At 36.3% G+C, this 21,927-nt stretch overlaps 4 protein-coding genes across 8 annotated transcripts; 1 reads left to right on the top strand and 3 right to left on the bottom strand.

The window, feature by feature from the left end:
• Nucleotides 1-462: 462 nt before the first annotated feature.
• On the bottom strand, nucleotides 463-2,676 carry LOC129565961 (zinc finger protein ZFP2-like). 2 transcript variants are annotated; one of them, XM_055441380.1, is made up of 3 exons: nucleotides 2,569-2,676; nucleotides 2,033-2,509; nucleotides 463-1,927 (listed from the first exon to the last, which is right to left on the bottom strand). In XM_055441380.1, the coding sequence occupies exons 1-3, from the start codon at nucleotides 2,585-2,587 to the stop codon at nucleotides 579-581; spliced, it is 1,845 nt and encodes a 614-aa protein (XP_055297355.1). In that variant the 5' UTR covers nucleotides 2,588-2,676; the 3' UTR covers nucleotides 463-578. The 2 variants fall into 2 exon arrangements, with proteins under 2 accessions (XP_055297355.1, XP_055297354.1); XM_055441379.1 differs by having other exon boundaries at nucleotides 463-2,509.
• Nucleotides 2,677-2,826: 150 nt separating this feature from the next.
• Nucleotides 2,827-5,224, bottom strand: LOC129565536 (zinc finger protein 62 homolog). Its single transcript, XM_055440522.1, has 2 exons — nucleotides 5,132-5,224; nucleotides 2,827-5,072 (listed from the first exon to the last, which is right to left on the bottom strand). Exons 1-2 carry the CDS (start codon nucleotides 5,148-5,150, stop codon nucleotides 2,959-2,961), a joined length of 2,133 nt encoding a protein of 710 aa, XP_055296497.1. The 5' UTR covers nucleotides 5,151-5,224; the 3' UTR covers nucleotides 2,827-2,958.
• Nucleotides 5,225-7,527: 2,303 nt separating this feature from the next.
• LOC129565910 (zinc finger protein 58-like) lies at nucleotides 7,528-14,211 on the bottom strand. 3 transcript variants are annotated; one of them, XM_055441235.1, is made up of 7 exons: nucleotides 14,070-14,199; nucleotides 12,655-14,010; nucleotides 8,498-8,600; nucleotides 8,226-8,342; nucleotides 8,010-8,158; nucleotides 7,846-7,951; nucleotides 7,528-7,757 (listed from the first exon to the last, which is right to left on the bottom strand). In XM_055441235.1, exons 1-3 carry the CDS (start codon nucleotides 14,086-14,088, stop codon nucleotides 8,593-8,595), a joined length of 1,383 nt encoding a protein of 460 aa, XP_055297210.1. In that variant the 5' UTR covers nucleotides 14,089-14,199; the 3' UTR covers nucleotides 7,528-7,757; nucleotides 7,846-7,951; nucleotides 8,010-8,158; nucleotides 8,226-8,342; nucleotides 8,498-8,592. The 3 variants fall into 3 exon arrangements, with proteins under 3 accessions (XP_055297210.1, XP_055297209.1, XP_055297208.1); XM_055441234.1 differs by lacking the exons at nucleotides 7,528-7,757; nucleotides 7,846-7,951; nucleotides 8,010-8,158; nucleotides 8,226-8,342; nucleotides 8,498-8,600 and adding an exon at nucleotides 11,775-12,576 and having other exon boundaries at nucleotides 14,070-14,211; XM_055441233.1 differs by lacking the exons at nucleotides 7,528-7,757; nucleotides 7,846-7,951; nucleotides 8,010-8,158; nucleotides 8,226-8,342; nucleotides 8,498-8,600 and having other exon boundaries at nucleotides 11,775-14,010.
• Nucleotides 14,212-14,259: 48 nt separating this feature from the next.
• On the top strand, nucleotides 14,260-21,704 carry LOC129566410 (general transcription factor 3C polypeptide 1). 2 transcript variants are annotated; one of them, XM_055442304.1, is made up of 12 exons: nucleotides 14,260-14,745; nucleotides 14,829-14,968; nucleotides 15,033-15,242; nucleotides 15,341-15,623; nucleotides 15,771-15,948; nucleotides 16,029-16,245; nucleotides 16,368-20,192; nucleotides 20,268-20,583; nucleotides 20,655-21,016; nucleotides 21,099-21,282; nucleotides 21,357-21,447; nucleotides 21,511-21,704. In XM_055442304.1, exons 1-12 carry the CDS (start codon nucleotides 14,476-14,478, stop codon nucleotides 21,624-21,626), a joined length of 6,192 nt encoding a protein of 2,063 aa, XP_055298279.1. In that variant the 5' UTR covers nucleotides 14,260-14,475; the 3' UTR covers nucleotides 21,627-21,704. The 2 variants fall into 2 exon arrangements, with proteins under 2 accessions (XP_055298279.1, XP_055298277.1); XM_055442302.1 differs by having other exon boundaries at nucleotides 14,264-14,745; nucleotides 21,357-21,704.
• Nucleotides 21,705-21,927: the final 223 nt, after the last annotated feature.

Below are 21,927 nucleotides of genomic sequence, written 5' to 3'. Positions count from 1 at the left end.
TCCCTCTTAATGCATGTCACTGCGTTGTGTAGTGTGTATAAATTGCTGCCGATTCGAAGAAGGCTTTGGTCGCAATCTGTACACGTTTCTTGAGCAAAATGCTCCAGAATGTGGTCATCCTTTCCTACGGCACTGTCGAATGTTTGTGGACAGAACAAACACTGGTGGACTGAAAAATGTGACACATTTTAGCACGTTACATTCAAGATGCTGTTTTTACGACCTTACCTGCTATTGTTCCGCTCATTTTGATTTGAGAAAATCAATGATTACAAAATAAATTCGCTAATTTTTTTTAGCAATTCGGTGTTATTTCTCCAAGTGTCAAACTTATTGTGATTGTTTACATACAAAACGTCAATCTCTGGATACAAAGTTATGTTTGAAATGTTGAAGAAATGGAATAAGTTCCAGTTTTTGTCACTAGTCGTACCAACTATCAACGATTGAAAAAAAAGATGATTTCATATTAAATGAATTTATTTTCTTCTACTTTAGCATAAAAAAATTGACCAGTAATTTATAACAATACATTATTATTTACAACTTAAAATAACAATAAAAACTTAGGAGCAAATTTATTTTTTTTTAGTCATTGAAATGCCATGTACATTAAGTTGATGCTTTTTGTACCCTCTCACTCCTCCGAATTGCTCTGTGCATCCATTGATTTTACATTGGTATCGTTTTTCGCCTCTATGATTTTTTAGATGTAACATTAAAGATGTGGAATATCTAAAATATTGATCACAACCTTCAATTGAACACTTGAGTGGTTTCTCTCCTGTGTGAATCATTTCGTGTTGCTTTAAACGATATCGGTCCGGACACGCTCGTCCACATGTGGCGCATAAGAAATTTCGAACAGCTGATAATTTCAAGTGAGCTATGTTATTATGACTTTTGCATTCAGATTTAGAAACAAAGCGCTTTCCACATGTCTCACATCCATATTTCCACATGTCTCCACGATCGTGTTTTCGAAGAATATGAGAGAGAAGACTCATTTTTGATGAAATTTTCTTGTGACACATATAACACTCAAATGTACGTGTCGATAGTTTTCTGCATTTTGGACCATGGTTTGTCAGTCCTTGGGCTGTAAAGAAAACTAGTTTGCAATCACCGCATTTGTATCCTCCTGTCTTGTGCACTGCGTATTGATGTATCCTAACGCCATTTGGTTTCGTGAATTTGTCACCGCAAATATCACACATATAAAGTTTTTCGGTGGAAATTGATTCATTGGTCAGAGGAGACTCATTAAATGACTTCTTTTTGCGATTACAGTGATTTAGATGATTGTCTAATGAATTCTTTGCGGCAAAATTTTTACTACAATAATCACATTTGAATTTTGGGCAGGTTGTCCACAACCTTGTCCGATCATGTTTTATATTCATATGTCTTAGTAGAGATTCTTTTTTGCGAATAAATCTCTTACATATATCACATTGATACTGATCGAAATCGTTCGAGCTATGCTTCAGTTTTTTGTGTCTATCCATCCAGAACGTATAGAATAATTCGCCGCAAATGTCACACGGAGCTCGATTATATTTGTAGTTTCTTTTGCTTTGTTCCTTTTCATCCGGTTTACCAGACATATAACTTGATTGCTTCTGCTTCGGTCGTTTACAACGTGGAACATGTTTATCCAAAGATTTTTTCGACAGAAATTTTCCCCAGCAAAATTCACAGTTGTACTTGATGCAATTTGAATGTTGCTTTTTCATATGATTTCGAATGGTATCTGCCCGAACAAATGTTTTACAAATTTCACATTGGATTCGATCGATTTGTGTTCCTGGAGCAGGGTGTCTGAACTTTTTGTGGTGTTTCAGTTGCGAGGACCATTTAAATAGTTTCAGACAAACGTCACACTTGTACTTGTAGTTGCTTTTGCTTTGCTCTTCACTAAATTTGCCTAATGCGTTTGAAAGATGTTTACTGTAGACCACTTTACTTGAGTCAAAATCCATATCATTCAGTTCGGTGGAATTGTTCACATCCACAGATATGAACTGCTCACCTTGTGCTTCTGGCTCCATTTTAATTTCGATTTCCCCAACAGATACTGTATTCGATAGTGTAACATCAATAGCAGAAATATTTTCAATGCTATTCTGGTTGTTGGATCCTTGGTAGTTTTCGATAGAACTTGTTTCCGCAAAATTTATCGGACTCATGAGCTGTTCATTCTGTTCCATTCTGGGCTCGAGTTTTATGTCCAATTGTTGATCACAAATTGCGGCTGTTGCATTATAATTCCATTCATCGCAGTTCTGGTTGATAGATCCCTTATACTTATCGTGCTGAATTCTGACGTCAGGTTTCGATTCTCTCTTGATGCATGTTACTGTGTTGTGTAGTGTGTATAAATTGCTGCCGATCCGAAGAAGGCTTTGGTCGCAATCTGTACACGTTTCTTGAGCAAAATGCTCCAGAATGTGGTCATCCTTTTCGGTGGCACTGCCAAATGTTTGTGGACAGAACAAACATTCGTGAACTACAAAACAAAACTCTCTTCAGCATTTTACGATTGAGTTATAGTATTTATGATCTTACCTGCTTTTGTTACGCTCATTTTTATTTTAGGGACAAGCGACGCTTTGAAATAAATTGTCTACTTGTTGATTAAATCGGTGTAACTTCTTCAATTGTCAAACTTATTGTGATTGTTAACATTCAAGACGTCAAAATCAGATTTGATGTGGTTTTTGAAATGATAGATGAATGGAATAAGTTCTGGATTTTACCACCAGTCGTACCATCTACCTACAACAACGTTCTAAACGATATTTGAAAATTCCATACAAAATACGATTTCTTTCTATTATTGTAATCATTTTTATTTGCCTCAAAAATAGCTTATTTAGCAACAAAAAAATGCAATGAGCTAAGGTTTTAATTTATATTTCTATTTTTCTAATTAGATCTTAGGTGTAACCTAGATAATTATTTAGCTATTGGAATGCCATGTACATTGAGTTTATGTTTTTTGTACCCGCTCGCTCCTCCAAATTGCTCTCCGCATCCATCGATTCTACATTGGAATTTTTTAAGTCCTCTATGGATTTTCATGTGTGCATAATTGGCTCCATGAGTTGTAAAAGATTTGCTACACCCTTCGTACTTGCAAATATATGGCCTCTCTCCAGTATGGATACGTTCATGTTGGGTTAAACATTGCATTTTTCTAAATGCTTGTCCACAAATGCTGCACACAAAATTACGAATATTCAACTTTAGGTGGACTACATTCATATGAGTTTCATACACCGATTTATAAGGGAAATATTTTTCGCAAAATTCACATTTTATTTTTCCCTTATGGACATGGATTAATTGAATATGACGACGAAGACTCGTTTTTGATTTAAAATCTGATCTGATTTTGTGACAGATATAACACTCGAACGTAATCGTTGATAATTTACTGCATTTTGGTCCATGGTTTTGCAAGCCTTGGACTTTACGAAAGACCTGCTTACAACGGGTGCAATGGTGACCTCCGGTCTTATGAACTAAAAATTGATGGGTTCGTAAACTTGCAGGAGTGGCAAGTGTTTTTTTGCAAATATCACAAGTTCTAGATCCATTTGTGTCATTGCCTTTAGATTCATCAACGCTTTTGTTCGGTAGTTTGGAACATGCGAGATTATTAGAAGATTCCATTGATACAGTTACACGCTGATTGTGAAGCACTTGACTTGAGTTAATTTTCACACCACCCGTTCCAGTAGAATCTTCTGCAGCCACAGGTATCAGCTCTTCAACTCCTGGCTTCATTTTGACAAATTTATTTTTTTCCTGGGACTTATTCGCCGACTTTTTACTGCGTTTACAGTAAAACCGATGGTGATTGTCCAACGAATTCTCTGACATAAATATCGCCCAGCAAAAATCACAAGTGTATTTTATGCGATCTGTGTGTTTGAATTTATTATGTTTGTCTAGATATTCTTTCCTTTTAAAAACTATGTTGCATATTTTACATTCGAACTGGTCGGTTTCGATATGTGTATATTCTTCGTGCTCTCCCATTTGCCAGGAGTTTCGAGACGATTTCTCACGAACGTCACACTTGGGTTTGTGTTTGGAGTTACCATCGATTTTTGCGAAATTGTTCGCTGCCGCAGGTACCAGTTCTTTAACTTCCGTCTCCACTTCGATTAATTTTTCATTGTCAGTAGACTTATTCGCCGACTTTTTACTGCGTTTACAGTAAAACCGATGGTGATTGTCCAACGAATTCTCTGACATAAATATCGCCCAGCAAAAATCACAAGTGTATTTTATGCGATCTGTGTGTTTGAATTTAATATGTTTGTCTAGATATTCTTTCCTTTTAAAAGTTATATTGCAAATTTTACATTCCCATCGGTCAATCACTGAACCCGGATTTGCAATGCTATGTGTATACTTTTTGTGCTGTTCAAGTTGATATGGTTTTCGAAACGATTTTTCACAAAAGTCACATTTGTGCTTGAAGTTACTCTTGCTTTTCGGCTCAGGCAATTTTTCTAACGGAGTTAAATGAAATTGACCTTGGAACTCTTGACCTGATTCCAAATCCATATTGTTCGGTTGTGTGAAATTGTTCACATCCACAGACATAAACTGTTCAACTTGTGCTCCTGGCTCCGTTTTAATTTCCACTTGATCAATACGGATTGTATTCGATTTCATGGTATTTTGGTTGATCGACTCTGTAAAATGCATTGGATCAACACTCATGAGCTGTTCATTATGTTCTGTTTCGGGCTCAAGTTTGATGTTTAGTTGCTGTCCATAATCTGTATTCGAAGGTGCGACAATTGCATTATAATCCCCATCATCATTGTTTTGGTTGATAGATCTCTTATGGCTATCGTGCTGAATACTGACGTCCAATTTCGATTCTCTCTTGATGCATGTCACTGCGTTGTGTAGTGTGTATAAATTCCTTCCGATTCGAATCAGGCTTTGGTCGCAATCGGTACACGTTTCTTGAGCAAAATGCTCCAGAATGTGGTCATCCTTTTCTACGGCACTGCCGAATGTTTGTGGACAGAACAAACACTGGTGGACTGAAAAATGTGACTCATTTTAGCACGTTACATTCAAGATGCTGTTTTTACGACCTTACCTGCTATTGTTCCGCTCATTTTGATTTGGGAAAATCAATGATTACAAAATAAATTCGCTACTTTTTTTAGCAATTCAGTGTTTCATCTCCAAGTGTCAAGTTTATTGTGATTGTTTACATACAAAACGTCAATTTCTGGATACAAAGTTATGTTTGAAATGTTGAAGAAATGGAATAAGTTCCTATTTCTACCACCAGTCGTACCATTTACCTACAGCAACGTTCAAAACGATATTTGAAAATTTGGAACAACTACACTTTACTGGATACTCAAGAAATGCTGTTGCATATTTTTAGTTGAGTTTTAAGACTAACGTCAAAAAATTAACTGAATTACATCGAGCTCAACTTATTCATACAAATCTGGCAGAAGTAATCTCTTGATATTTCTATATATATTGGTTGTTATTAACGGCACACTGTTGTACATAGATTTGCGCTACGTACCCATGGAGAAGCAGCATTTACGAAAACCAATGGATAATGCAATCGAATGCTGGTTTCTGTAAACATTCTAATCAAATGCGTTGAACATTTATCGTGCATATCATGAAAATAAATGAGAAAAGTTTGCCGGTTTTTTCCGAACTATTTTAGGTACTCACTCGTTCAGTCTGGATGATCTGCTGTAGAAAAAGTGCATTTGGCATGCAAACGAAATAAAAGTTCAGCGCTAATGTGAATATTGAACGCGAAAAGTTCGTCGATTAACATCAACATTAGCATTAATGGAAATTGAAATTTCGTTTCGGATAAATAGAATTGTGCGAACAAGATTAAATTATCATTTCGCCAAATTTGCTTAAAACTCGAATATTTTGATGTGCTCATAAAAATGCGTCAATTAGAATTGCAGACAAAATACGTCATTTTCCACAGAAAATAAACATTAGCCAGCATACAAGACACAAACGAAGTAAAAATCCAAGATTTCATAAAGTTAAATTGAGACCATCGAAAGTCAGAGAGCAATAAAAAGCTTCTAACCAAACTCAAAATGTATAAGTATTTTGAGGCGTTTGTCCAACGAGCGCAACACGATGCACATACATGTCTTAAAGGCAAATTGTTTCAAAACTTTGTCTGAATCAAAATCAACCATTTGTGCTTGTTTGACCACGCATTTTTGATACATTCCGAAAATCCTTTTGACTGTTGTTTCGTCTTTTTTTATTCGCTAACAACTTTTGCGATTGTCAACAGAGATAAAAAGCAAAATGGGAGCGAGTCAACAAGAAAGGACCAGTCATGGTCATGTAACACTAAACTTTATTTTTTTTGTTTATGCCGTTCAGGCCGGGATAACTCGAAAAAAATATCCATACACCAAGAAGCAGAATGAAAGAAAAAAATGAGAAATTTGGAAAACTTAAACACTCAAAAAGTTATGGCAGACACTGTAGCCATCGGCATTTAAAGCAGTCAACAAATTCAGCACGAAGCTGATCGAATAGAAAACCATGCATCATAATTGACGAGAAAATAGTCACGCATGATCTCGTTTACGTCGCAAAAACAATGACACAAAAACAGAGCTACTGAAGCGTAGAAACTTATGTGCCGAAGTAAATCATTTACTCACACGAAAAAAATTGAACGGATTGGACGGAAGTGATAAGTCATTTATTCGAATCAGAACGAAACAAAATTTACTTGAACAAATTGAACTAAATTACCTAGAGGAGAAATTAAACAAAACAATCGGTGACATTTATTTCAGCCAGATACTAACAGAATACAATTCTCGCTTTCGTTTTATGTTTTGTAAAAAAAAAAATCTCTCGAGGTAGAAGTTCCTCAAGTGACGAAACCGAAATGCAAAACGCAAAATTTCTGATATCAATTTCGTGACGGAAAATATTCATAAATTTGTTAGTGCGTTTGGAAAACAAACAAAAATACACTTTCAATAATACGAAGCGTTGTTAAAGTTGTATTTGAATGTTTATTAATTTCATGACACACACAACGTTCCGAATTATTGAAAGTGTATTTTCGATCCTTTTACGCACTTTGCTATTTTAACCATCGAAATTGGTTGGATTGTTCGAAAAGAGTTGGAAAAGATTTAGATTTACAAATCAGTTTCTCAATTCAGCCCACTTATAATGAACAGAATCGTATTTCGGAATGAGACTAGAAATTCCTAATCGACTAAGTGAAATTGTTTAGTAGAAGTCATCGATTTCGAATAAAGACAGGTATTTTTGCGTCATCAAACATTTGTCACTTATCAGATGAAGAAATTGATCATTGCAATATTGTTTTTTTTTTACTTTATTTATTTCGCTTCGTTCAACATTTCCACATGTCTTTATCTGGAACAATTTAACACATATAGGAGCGTCATCACGATTTCATTTTCGCATCCAATCAAATGGCTTTCCTCCTTTTGGGTCAAATTGTTTTAATGTCCTCGTCAACATTTTCTTGTATTCATCATATTCAGGTGTCTGTTCGAAACTCAATTCTAGGGATTTTCTAAAGATCTTAGAGATAGATGTTTTTTCCAAGTTTTCGTTTGTTAAACAGCTTTTCAATAAATTTGTAAGTTCTACAATGTCATCTTTGCGGGATTCGTCACTCATATAATTTTCCGAAAATATTCTGGTGGCAACACCAAAGTCTAAAGGATTTGTACATCAGAAGAAAATTGTTAAAAACCAATTCCAGTGAATTAGTATAATAAAAAGAAATCATGTGTGTGTTTTTACCGAAAAGATAAATTTTTGATTTGTCTCTATGCCCAACAGCAACGTTTTTTAAAAGCAGATCGCCATGAATTATTCCATGGTCATGAATATGTTTAAGTGCATCTAACTGAAATAATACATAATGTTATTAGGTAATTTTAATGTTAGAAATACTTTGCGCTCACCAGTTGTAGGCCGATCTTCATTGTTGTTTCAATGGAAAATTTGTTAGGAGAATTGTTTCGATATTTGCGTAAGTCTTGGCCCAATAATTCAATTATGAGAACATCATAGGTTTCTTTTGCCAAAAAATCATGGAATTCCGGAATCGATTCTATGCATTCAAAAATTCGTTATTTCAATCGATTTTATTAATTGAACTTATATTACAATTTTCTTACTATGTTTTGGCAAAGATTTGTAAATGTCTGCTTCATGCTTGAGGGACGTTCGTCCATCGTTTTTCGATTCGAATTTCATCGCAACTTGAGTTACTCGACCTCTAAAAGTTTTGTTTCCTAAAGTACCAATTAAAATTGAATTAAATTCAACAGTTTATCACGTACAAAAGTAAATACAAAAATATTCGGTTGAAAATGCCAAAATAGCCAAATATTTTGAATCAGTGAGTTACATTTTTATATACAGACAGTTAATGCAAAATTTCACTCACCAATCACAACATCTCCAAAATAACCTTCACCAATATGTTGTTGTGTTCTATCAAACTTGTAAATAGTAACTCCATCACTTCCAATGAGTTGATCACTATGTACCTAATAACCGAATTTTAATTATATCAGTATCCTTATAATATCGATATTGATTCAGAGTCAAGGTCTTACCAATTTCATAAAAATTGTCAAAAAACACCAAGTATAGAAGTATAACGTACTAAAAACTCCCATAATTGCAAATTGTTTATAGCTCATTATCCCTTTCACAACGTTTAACCAGTGACTGTTATTGTGACAATAATGAAATGTGCCTTTATACATTTTAAAAATGTGTTCGTGGAACTAAACACAACAAAAATAATAAATAATATCAACTGTATAAACAGTATAAACATTCAGATGGTAAGATAAATTCCAATCATGCCAAATAATTCACAGCAAGTTCTCTGTTTCATGATGTTTGATCCAATTTTGTATTTGAAATATTTGTTTTTCTCAATTCATTCGTCATTTTTGAAAAAAAACAAAAAACAAAAACAAAATTACAATACAGATGGTGGTTTTGGAATTTTTTTCGCCATATTTGCGTCAGAGCACTCCATATACCCAAATACTCAATATACCCTCATTTTTTCAACAAGTTATTACTTGTTTACATTTGCTGCCGCCAAACATAAGACGTGAAATTGGTTCCAGTGATGGATAGATCGAATTCAGCGCAGCTTCTGAGACAGCTTTTATAGCAGCGACTGATTATTTATGGGTATTGAAATTTTGAATTCGTTTTGCATTTTGTTCGTTTCAAGACTTTTCCAACCATGTTTCATGCTCGTCAGTAGATGCCATACATAGAAAATTCAAAATTTCGTATATAGCAATATAGCGAGTCTACTTTCAGCACGCTAATGGTGCTTTCGTCACTCCATATATTGATAAATCTATTAATACTTGCGTCAATATTCACTTATTGAACGAAATGCCAGGTCGAAATTGACATACCATTGAAATTGAATGGTAATTCTGTAATAATAATTGCAACCGGTCTGACATTTCTTATATAACCCGATTTTTGAGCGGGTCTAATCATTTGTGCGATGTTTTTGAAAGAAAGAAAAAATTAATCAAATTTTTCAAAATCTAAGGTTTTTCATTCTAGTAAATCGATTTATTGATTTGCAGTTCATTTAAATGAAATGGAATTTATTTACACTCCACACTATGGCAATTTCTATCCAAATATAAAGCTTTATAAAACCAATAAAAATATGTTTATCTGTGTCTTCTATATTTCCCTAGGGGAATATCACGCTTAAATTATTTCAAATATTTCAAAAAAATCCAATTTATCTCTAAGAATCTGTCGTATGAAATATGGTGGATATTTGTGAATACGGCGGAGTATTGTGGATTTTTGTGATTATGAATGATATTTAAATGTATTTATTCGGATTTAATGCAAAAAATCTCAAATATCTCCAAAAACCACAAAAATCTGATTTATTTATTCGAAATATTCGGAAATATGTCATACAATTGATGTTTATTTCAAATATCTCACAAGATTCAGGAGCGTGATATTCCCCTAGATATTTCCATTTCATCACAAACACATTTTGGAGTTTTGTTTGGCATATCCTTCTGTTTTAATCAAGATTGAAGCCGTATAAAATAAATACAAAAAAATATTTTCTGAATTCATTCGTTCGTTAACTCATTACATTTCACAGTTTGTGCACATAATTTCTGTGCCTACTTGTTCTCCGCTGTGTTTCAAGTGTGTAATAAAATCATTCTAGCTCCAAAAATAGACGGTTCTGCTGTATGTTTATGATTTAACTCGATGGAACAGCACTTATAAAACGGTGTTAGGGCGTTGATGTGTTTCTTTTTCTGTGTTTAGCGGGAGAAAAATCTATAGAATGGCGCTTTTTTGTGGTGTACAATGTACATGCAAACATAAACATTTTGCGGTGTTGACATTAATTTAATTACATCGTACAAAACGAAATGCGAAAATGTTGGGGCTGTTTTTAAATACGAAGCGAAATAAATTAGTCAATACTTTAAAGAACCATCCCCATTCAAAAAGTTTTTCTACACTATTTTTTACACACCGTCTCCACTCGCATTTAGTCCCATTACATTAGATACACTTTGACCGTTGAAATCCAATGGAAGTGGAGAATAGTGTAAAGCTGTTTGAAGTTCTATTGTTATCGTTGTCCTTCGTTCGGTGTAATTGATTGGATGATTTTCTTTTGCTTATTATGAGCGGACGAGAGAATATAAAAAATATTTGTTGCTAGCTTTGTATCTGACGTGTTGAAAAAAGCCGAGACGGAAAAGTTTTATGCCATATGAGCCGATTAATTTTTTGAGTATCCAGTAAAGGTTAAAATTTATGAGGTTAAAATTTAAATGCCTATGTACATTGAGTTTATGCTTTTTGTACCCGCTTACTCCACCGAATTGCTCTCCACATCCATTGATTTTACATTGGAATTTTTTTAATCCCCTATGTATTTTCAGGTGTCTTCGAATTGATTCTGGGCGAACCAACTTATTACATATTTCACATTCAATAAGATCAATTTTTGTTCCCATTCAGCACTATACTTATAATTTTTGTGTTGTTCCAGTCTCGTTTTTGATTGGATCGATTTGCCGCAAGTGTTACACTGGTGTTTATTCTGGCTTTTTGCTACAGATAATCCATCTGATTGTGTTGAAAGAGGTAGACTGTGATACATTTGAGTTGAGTCAAAATCCGCACAACTCGTTTCGGCGACATTGTTCACACCCACAGGCTCCCTTCAAATTTCCAATTCTTGAACAGAAACTATATTTGATGGACTGATATTCGCAACAATATTATCTTTGTCTCGATTTCGGATGTTGATTAGTTCGCAATTGTCGATGTAACTTGTTTCTAGGGAATCGATCGTGTCAACACATGTGAACGGTACATCTTGTGCTTCTGGCTCTGTTTTTATATCCACTTGCTGTTCATTATCTGTATTCGTTGACGTGTATAAATTGCTTCCAATTCGAATCAGGCTTTGGTCGCAGTTTCTTGGGCAAAATGATCCTAAATGTGGCCATCCTTTTCGCCGGCACTGCCGAATGTTTGTGGACAGAACAAACACTGGTGGACTGAAAAATGTGACACATTTTAGCACCTTACAAAAGAGGTACTCTATTTATGATCTTACCTGCTTTCGTTCCGCTCATTTTGATTGGAGAAAATCAACGATTATAAAATAAATTCGCTACTTGTTTTAGCAATTCGGTGTTTCATCTCCAAGTGTCAAGTTTATTGTGATTGTTTACATGCAAAATGTCAAACTCAAATTCAAAGTGATATTTGGAATGTTAAAAAAATGTAATAAGATCTGATTTTTGCCACCAGACGTGTGAATGGCCAACAATAGGGATGTCAGTATACTTCGAAATATCATACAAAAAAGAGGTATTAATCGCATTAAATGAATTTATTAACTTTTACCTCAGCATAGAAAACAGAGCAGTTGCTTATTTGCTTAAGTCTAGAATCAAATCAATTACTTTTTCATTGGTATGCCATGTTCATTGAGTTTATGCTTTTTGAATCCGATTATTCCACCGAATCGAGCGTTGCATCCATCAAATTTACATTGATATCGTTTTTCGCCTTTATGAACACATCTTATATGATCGTTTCTTGTATTATGATATCCAAAATATCGATCACAACCTTCATAAGTACATTTCAGAGGTTTTTCTCCTGTGTGAGTGAATTCATGAAACTTTAAATCACGTTTGCTTACTAATATTTTCCCGCATATGCTGCACACATAGTTTTGACCAGCCAATTTCAAGTGGATTCGATTCATATGACTGTCTAATGACGATTTATAAGGGAAATATTTTTCGCAAATTTCACACCTGACCTTTCTACCACTGCCATTACCGTGTTCCATACGCAAATGGAGAACAAGATACTTCCTCGAATTGAAGAATTTGTGACACAAAAAACACTCGAACGTAATCTTCGATAATTTACTGCATTTTGGTCCATGATTTGTCAAACCTTGGGCTGAATGAAATAATATCTTACAATGGATGCATCGGTGCCCACCGGTTTTGTGAACTAAAAATTTATGTGTTTGTAAACCTTTTGGACTGGCAAGTATTTTTTCGCAAATATCACAAGTTCTAGATCCATCCATGTCATTGTCTTCCTCATCGTATTTGCTGCGTAGCTTACAGCGTGTGAGATGATCATCCAATGATTTTTTCAAAACAAACTGTGCACTGCAAAAATGGCATGCGTTGATTGTACCGCTGTGTTTCAATCGCATATGTTTACGCAGAGATGGCTCTCTAAGAAAAATCCTGTTGCATTCAACACATTCGAATCGACCTGGTGCGGTGTGATTGTAGATTTTGTGTTGTTTTAGCTTGGATGCTCCTTGAAAGACTTTTCCACAGTCATCACACTCAATGGGTCCCTTTGATTTGGGTGATTTCACTGATACAGTTGCAGACTGACTTTGAAACACTTGACTCGTTCCGGTAAAATCTTCTGCAGCCACAGATGTCATTTCTTCAACTTTGGGCTCCACTTCATTGAAATTATCTCTGATTTGAGACTTAATCCCCAACTTCTTACAGCGTTTTCGGCAAAATCGATGATGATTGTCCAACGAATTCTGTGTCATATACACCGCCCAGCAAAACTTACATGTGTATTTTATGCGATCTGTGTGTTTGAATTTAATATGTTTGTCTAGATATTCTTTCCTCTTAAAAGTTGTTTTGCATATTTCACATTTCAATCTATCCGGATTTGTAATGGTATGTGTATACTTTCTGTGCTGCCCCAGTTGTAAGGGGTTTGGAAACGATTTTTCACAAAAGTCACACTTGTGCTCCTTAGAGTTACTCTCGCTTTTTGGTTCAGACAATTTTTCGAATGGAGATTCACTTTGAAACATCTGACTTGAATCAAAATCCATATCATTTATATCCGCCAAGTTGTTCACATCCTCAGATATAAACAGCTCAACTTGTGACTCCATTTTAATTTCCACTTGATCAACAGTGAGTGTTTTCGATGGTGTAACTCCAATAGCAGAAAGGTCTCTATCACTATTTTGGTAAATGGATTCTGTAAAATTTATCGGATCAACAGTCATGAGCTGTTCATACTGTTCTGTTTCGGGCTCGAGTTTGATGTCCAGTTGCTGATCACAAATGGCCTCGGGTGATGCGAATGTTGCATTACAACCTCCTTCATCATGGTTTTGGTTGAGAGATCCTCTATGGCTTTGATTCAAAATACTGACATTCGATTTCGATTCCCTCTTGATGCATGTCACTGCGTTGTGTAGTGTGTATAAATTGCTGCCGATTCGAATCAGGCTTTGATCGCAATCTGTACACGTTTCTTGAGCAAAATGCTCCAGAATGTGGTCATCCTTTTCTACGGCACTGTCGAATGTTTGTGGACAGAACAAACACTGGTGGACTGAAAAACGGGAATCATTTTATCACATTACAATCGAGGTACTCTATTTATGACCTTACCTGCTATGGTTCCGCTCATTTTTATTTGAGAAAATCAACGTTTTCAAACCAATTCTCTACTTTTTTTTATTAAATCAATGTTTTAGAGTTGTTTTTCTCCAAATGCCAGTGTTATTGGTATAATTGTTTTATTCGAAACGTCAAATTCGGAATGTTGAAGCAATGGAAGTTAGTTCATATTCCCACCACCAGTCGTACAAACTTTGCATGAAATAAGCCTAACACTGTCAAAGTATCAAACATCAAGCTAATGTGCGTTTGTTTTTATTTTCGGTCAATTTTTTACCATGTTTTTGAGTTCAAATCAATGAAAATATCGAATTAATTTCGTTAAATGTGAGGAAATTCAGTGCTTTGATTCACTTTTATGAATAATTTAATGGAATAGTGATATAATTGCCGCACAATGAATAACACCGCGAGTTTGCCGTTGTGCATTCTCGAAGAAATCGGACTTGAAGGCTTAGAAGGAATCACACTCGAAGGATTATGGAAGCGAATTGGTGTTCGTCTGAAGCTTCCACTGCCGCTGAATAGCAGAGTCACAAATGATATTTGGAAATTTATACAAAGTGCAAAGTGTTTGCAATTGTACGAACTGCCAGAGGAGCGTGAACCTTTGAAACTGTTCGACCGTGCCGATTCGGTTGATCCACTATTTGGCGCTACTGAACCCGTGTGTATCCATTCTCTCGGTTTCCATAAAATCTCATTTCAGCAATTGAAATGTTTATTATGCTTTTTTACTGATTTTGATAGGAAACATGCCCCTACAACCATTACAAATACAATCCAATTAGCTATGAGGGCATTCGAGGCTCATGTGAAAATTTTGATGCCAGAAAAGAAGTAGCAAAGGAAGATCTTTTCGGAAAATGTGTCGAAGAAATTGAGGAAAGGTAATAATGAACCGTCCATTTTTCTATTATTATTACGAATTAATAATTGTTCCTTAAATTCCAGTTATGGTCGACATCTCATAATAGTTGCTTCGCAAAGCTTACGGAATTCATTGCTGATACCGCCAACGGTTTCGAAAGAGGTAGAAATCACCATATCTACCTATTGCATCTTGGAGCGTGTCGGTCGTTCGCGATACAATGGCGAATTGGCACAAGGAAAATACTCTTTAGCCGACATCGGCGGCGATCCAGTCACTTTTCACAGTCACAAGTGAGTATTGGTAGAATGTGCAATTTTCCACGCATCAATTTTCGTTAGAAGCTTCTCACCCGCAGAACATAATTCCCATGTTGTTTTTCCACCAACAGAAAAAAACTACAGCGCAATAAACTGATTGAATGCCAATCATTTTCGCAAAATGTCGATGGAACAAATACAAGCAATCAACTGGTTCATTTGCCCCGATTTTCTGCGCTATTCAAACCGCGTCACATGATAATCATGGAGAAAATCATTGGCATTTTGAAGTCAAAGCCAAATTGTATGGCCGAATATCATGAGGTGAAGGGTCACTTTGAAGAAGGCTTGCAACGCACTGTGTCCCGTTTATTCAAGAGTCCATTCTTTCATAAGTTTGTGCTAAGCGATACGGTATGTATTCAATGAATTGGCTGTCAATTTTTCTGTTGGAGGTATTTTCAGCTCAAAATGAATAGGAAAAATTGAGACAAAAATCATTCAATCCGATTGAAACTGAGAAAAAGTAAAAAAAAAAACGCAATACAAACATTTTCACAGAGAGTACCATACCGAGCAATTTACCCAAATGCAACCGAACGCGAGTGGAAGCTAAAACGTGATGCAGAACGAACCGTAAACGTATTACAGCTGCGTGATCCGAATATTGAGCCGGGACAATTCAAGGACATGTACGAAGGATCAACCGATCCGGTCGATGATGATGAAGAGGGAGGCGGTAAGCAGTGACTTTTTTTAAACTTTTCTTGGGCAAATTCAATGAAAAATGTCAAAAATGATGATTTTTTTTCATGCTAGGCTTTTTGGATTGGTCACACACAATTCGAGACTTACCATTGTTGCATCAACTATATAAGCTCATCGATGAGTCAAAGGAAAAAGGTGTCAGTGAAACTGAGAGCAACGCATTTTTAGGGCAATCAAAACTCAACGGCAGAGCATTGATGAAAAATTTGTTGAGAGATAAGATAATCGAATACTATACTACCAGTCATAAACGACAAACTATTAGAAGGTTTGAGAAACTTCAACTTTTTACTTAGATGAATTTTGATTTAATATTCAGTCATTGAAGTGCAGCCACTTACATTTTATTACTTCTTTCAAACAGAAGAATTGGCCATTATTCCATTTCAGATACATTTTGCCGAAATACAACGGTAAGCACAAGAAATCGGTTGACGAAGTGGTCCAATCATCGGATGAACAATCTGCAGCAGAGACGTACGACGATTCATTTATGGTGGAAATGACAGAGCCTATAGTGAAGGTTGAGCAAAGTGAAAATATTGAACACATTGAAGAAATTGAAGTGGAAGTCGAAGAAATGCAAGATTCTACGGAGGATTTTACACAAGATGATGCTACGGAAGATGATGCTACGGAAGACGATACACAAGATCCTACCTACGATGAACACTTTAGAACCGAAGAAGATAACGAAAGAGATGAGCAGAAAAGAGCAATTAAAAACCGTATCGATGAAGACATCATTGTGAAAATCACCGAAATCAACGAAACAAATCACGGCATACCGAAGAAACGACTCCTCAAAGAGAACAAATTAACGGACAAAAATAAGGAGAGGATAAAATTCATTGCGCGTGAAGTCCACTCAAAAGTTTTGTTCGATGATCCATCAAAGTTGCTCAATACATTGAAACGGCATGAGTCGGCTCGCGGTCTCACCGATATTATGTGTCGTAAAACATTTTTTCGTATACTGACATTCATGTGCCAAAAGGGGCAATTGCGACTGTGGCGCATTGAATTCCAGTATAAATCGAAACATCGTTCGCTCACGTATGTGAGCAACAAAAATGTCGACTCGAATTTCTCGCTGATGCAATCGTGCATTGATCAGGCCAAATCTCGATTCCACCTGAACATTTACGAGGAGGAGTGTCGAAAGGAAAATAAAAAGATCAGATCAAGCATAGCAAAGTCAACGGACACGGACACGGACACACCGGACGATGCAGATATGCAAAAGAACCAATTGCAAAAGTTGAACAAATCCACAAATCCATCGTTCAATTATGGAATCACACCAAAGTTCATTCGATTGCGAACGTTGCACGAATTTATGTTTTACCTGGCTCGTGAGCACAAATCGATTGAATTGGTGGATCAAAATGAAGTCGTTGCGAAGCTAAGAGAAACCTCACCGGTTGCTTTTGAGGATATGGATGAGGTGCCAATGATTTGGAACGCAGAAATCGGTTGGCGAATGTTTGTGCCGCCATTGATCAAACACAATGGCTTCGACGAAGGCTGGTGCCTACTCTCTGACTGTATATTCCGGATGCCACTTTCGATTTTCGTCAAAGTGGTGAATATTGCCTATGAAATCAAGGGTTTGGATGAATTCATTTCACATCCGATTAAAAAACACTTTTTGGTCAAAGATATCCCGGTGCGACTGCAGCAAATGTTATTTGCACGACGAAAATACGTCTTTTCCCTGTTTGAATTGCTTCGTCGATTGATTTGCATTGGATTGGTTCAAGCCGGACCACATCGTTCGATGAAAGATCAAGCATTTTACTATATGAATCGATTTGCTTCACTCATCGACACATCGAGCTCACTTCCGGGCACGTACTATGTGAGTGAACAAGATTACACAGAAATGGTCTACCAATTTTCAACGCTTGACGATGTGTTTACCTTCTGGGATGATATGCATCGCATTTGTATGAGCACCAAATTACATCGAAGACCAACACATGCCGATCAAACACCGGCCGACAAAGTGATTCCATATAAATTCACGCCGTACTTGAAAGCGATTCAACCGCGACAGGCTAAAGAACGTGATCGTGGCGAGTTACCCGGTGATCATCGAGGTGCCGCTGGATTGGATTCGTACTTTTTCGCACATCTTGAACGTAATTGGGCATTCAATTCGATCAAATGCAGACCAAAAGCACAACTTAAAATTAAATCCGAAACAACACCACCAACTCGATACCAACGCCTTGTGCGAATGACACGAGATGTGAACTTGAAGAAGCATGAATCTAGAATGACTCCAATTCCACTGCACAAATTAAAATCGGCGGCTATTCGTCGGCGCGTGCCAATCGTGCGGAAGAAAACGACAATGCTGAAGAAAAAACGAGTTCGCAACAAATATGATGATATCGATCGAATGGCACTGCAACACATGAACAAATTACGAGTGGATTGGAATCCACAAGAGGATAACTTTTTACTTTTGTGTAAGGTTGCACAAATGTACTTGAATCCTAGCAATCGTCTTTCGATGCCCGGCCAAATGGTTCGTGATCTCATCCACTGGCACTGCAAGTCACTCAACAAAACGTCATACGCGTGTCGTCGTCGCATCAATTACATCGTTAAAAAGCTGCCGAACAGCAATCAAATCAACAACAGCATAGTGATGTGTCTCAATGAAATCAAAAGCAACAAATCAATCCAGAAACGATTTGGTCAGCATTTTATTCGAAATCTGCGCAAAGTCTATCCCGACGAAAACGAATTTGACAAAGCATTTAAAATCCATTTCATTGATTTGGTGCACATGTTGAGCTGTCAATTTTACAATTTGACCAACAGTTTTGAGTCGAATACATTGATATTGCCGAGGACGATACAAGAGTTCAATGCGAGATACTGTGAGCGAAATGATTCGGTTTATGATTCGAACACGATTCGATATGATGCCCCAACGTCGGTGGATGACGTGAAAATTGCACAAATTGTAACATTGATCCATAGTACAGTTTGCTGTTCGTACGATAAAACATCATGGAGCATTCAATTGTACGAGATTTACAAAGATTTCCCCGAGAGAATGCTGTCGACCGCAATGCGCAAGGTACGCTCAGACCAATTGATATCACAGAATAAGTTGAACAGTAATCACAAAGTGCAAAATCGTTGTTTGCCATTGAGCTCAAGTGGTTTTCATCTGTCAGCCACTTATCAACAACAAATGACCACAAAGATCTCGTACGACATATTCGACGATGCCTATGAAAATATCAAAAATATTCTGGAAGATGTTAACGATCGCAAATGGTCACACATTCTGAACTTGTCAAATAGTGCCGTTTGTTTCTTCATTTCGGAATTGTCACAGCAGAAGAACTATGCAATCAATATCGAGATACCGAAGCGAATTTTGCTATTGGATCCCAGCAAACGTCTTCCAGATGAATCTTTCGAAGGGATTTATGCACGATTCCACGAAATTTTCAACTATATTCCAAAGGTTGATCTAACTGGTAACGACGATTCAACATTTGATGATTTCATTTCGAAACTACCAAATGCAGAAGATAAATCATCATCGACCAATGAAGCAAAGAATATTGTTAAGAAGTTGGAAAATTTGCCACCCGAAACATTACACTTCTTCTGTATCGTTGACAACTTTGGTGTGTCAAAACCAAGGACTCAAATCGAACTGACGGAAAATGGCAAGTGTCCTTATGATTGTTTGAGAAATTTGGAAAATCCACTCGAAAATATTATGGACAAATTGGTTGCGAAACGTGAAGTTTGGTATCGATTGAATGTCGAACAATTTGAATTCGAACCATTGCCAGCTATTGTAACTATTGATGAAAATAACATTGTCGCCGTTTATAATTTCCTCGTGCTGAAAGGAGCCAATACGACTGACGAACAACGAACTACCAGTTTGGATCTGTTTAAACAGATTTCTGACATTGCTGACGAACTTTTACTCGAAAATGACAACGAATTTATTGACGAAGATTTTGGCGCTGAATATGATTTGCGCAGCGATGTGAAGAAGAGATTATATGATGGTGCACAAATCAACGATAAAATCCATAAATTTCATGACTTTTTGTGCGTTAACACATGCAAATTGTCGCTATCACCAGCAAAGGAAGCTAACGACAACAATGTTCTTAATTTAAATACGCTTTGCAAGAAACGTGATGAAATTCTCGCGAAAATTGTGGTGTAAGTTTAAGAAATTGATGATTTGGATATCATTCTCATTCGCATTTTGTTTAATCATTTTTCTGTCATTTCCAGAGATTCAAATTGGTCGCCCGACCTGAAGTCGGACAAGGATTTTGTGACTCTGTTAAAAGAGAAGGATATGAATATGACGGAAATTCACATTGCCGTTGATGTTTTCAATTATATCGATTCGCAAGGTGAAACTGGCGCTAATACGGCCGATCTTATCGAACGATATGAGGACAAAATATTTTTGCAAAAAATTCTGGATTATTTCAATGAGGCGAAGCTAGTGATGAAGACGGGCGTATGTGAGGTTACTTATGTGCATTGGAAACACATCAAACCATGGGTGGTTAATACGTACCACTTAAAACGCCTTGATCGGGTATGATTCAAAACAAAACGCGGCATAATTTCTGTTGAGTGACACAGTTTTTTTTCTTCTTCATGTTCCAGGAAGCGACTCCACCAACGAACAAAAGTCTCCTACACATAGCGGATGCGTCAAGCACCCCAATTGCATTAAAACGAAAAGCAAGTGAATCTGGTCCAAGTGATACAAAACGAACAAAAGTTGATGATGAATCGACAAGCACCAAAGAAATACAAACAAATACTACCACGGCAGCGGATGAAAGTGCAGTTGATTCTGCTGCGTCTGCTGTTCTGTCACAGGATGAGCCAACAAAAGAGCCAGATCCTGAGAGCTCGAGCAAAACATCCGAATCGGAATCGGCATCGAAGCAAACGAAACCATTGCATGATTCAATCATTGAGCACGGTGAACAAATGGATGTAGAGTTTCTTCCACAGATCAAGTAATTTGTAATCATTTTTACTCAGAACTTCTTTTAGTTTATCGAATTTTTGATTTTCAATGGAAAAAAATACCGTTTTCAGGAAAACATTCCCGATTAAGATGGCACCATGGATTCGGGTAAATGGATCAGTGAATCGTCGTGTGCTTGACAAATACGCTGGAACAATTTTGTTGCATTGCATTGAAAACGTTGGATTAACACTATTCACCCTATGCACTCGGTTCCATTATCTGCTGCCGATTCATGTTTATGAAATTGTTCAAGTACGGTCGTTATTCAGTTGTGTTTACAACACGTTAATTACAACAGACTGATGGTGTTTCAATTTTGATTTCAGTATTTGGAAGAATTTGGTTGTATAACGAAAACTGCCATGGCGAAACGGAAACCAATCACCTTGTTCTCGAAATACGAAAGCGTTAAAACGGGTAAGAATATTTTGATACAAACGTTCTTTCAATGGAAAGGGATCCATTCATCTTTCTATTTAGGACCAGCTACGGATTTGGATGACTTCAGAAATATTGTGATTGAACCCACCATTGATGCCGTCACAAAAATGTCCATATTCATTGGAAATAAGAAATACAAAGAAGATTTCATTTAAAAAAAAATTTACGTTTCTGATATTTTTTCGAAAGTCCAAGACATTTTAAGAGAATAAACATTTTTGTTAGATATAAAATGTTTTTTTTTTCGTTATTGATCCAAGCGGAAATAATAAAATAATAATTATTGATGCACTTTGAAGCAGATTTTATTTCAATCCATTGCATTGCCCAATACAAAATTTCCTTGAAATAGTTTTATCAGCTATGAATGTAATTTGTGTATTTTTTTTTCTTAAACATGTGAATGTGCTTCACAGTCGCAGTTTTGCAAGCGTTCGTCCTCACTAGAATAAACAT

Source organism: Sitodiplosis mosellana, unplaced genomic scaffold (assembly GCF_009176505.1).
Source record: "Sitodiplosis mosellana isolate CC-2019 unplaced genomic scaffold, AAFC_SMos_1.0 Smas_scaffold_3, whole genome shotgun sequence".
In the NCBI taxonomy this organism is placed as follows: Eukaryota; Metazoa; Arthropoda; class Insecta; order Diptera; family Cecidomyiidae; genus Sitodiplosis; species Sitodiplosis mosellana.
This window is presented reverse-complemented; position numbering and strand designations above follow the sequence as displayed.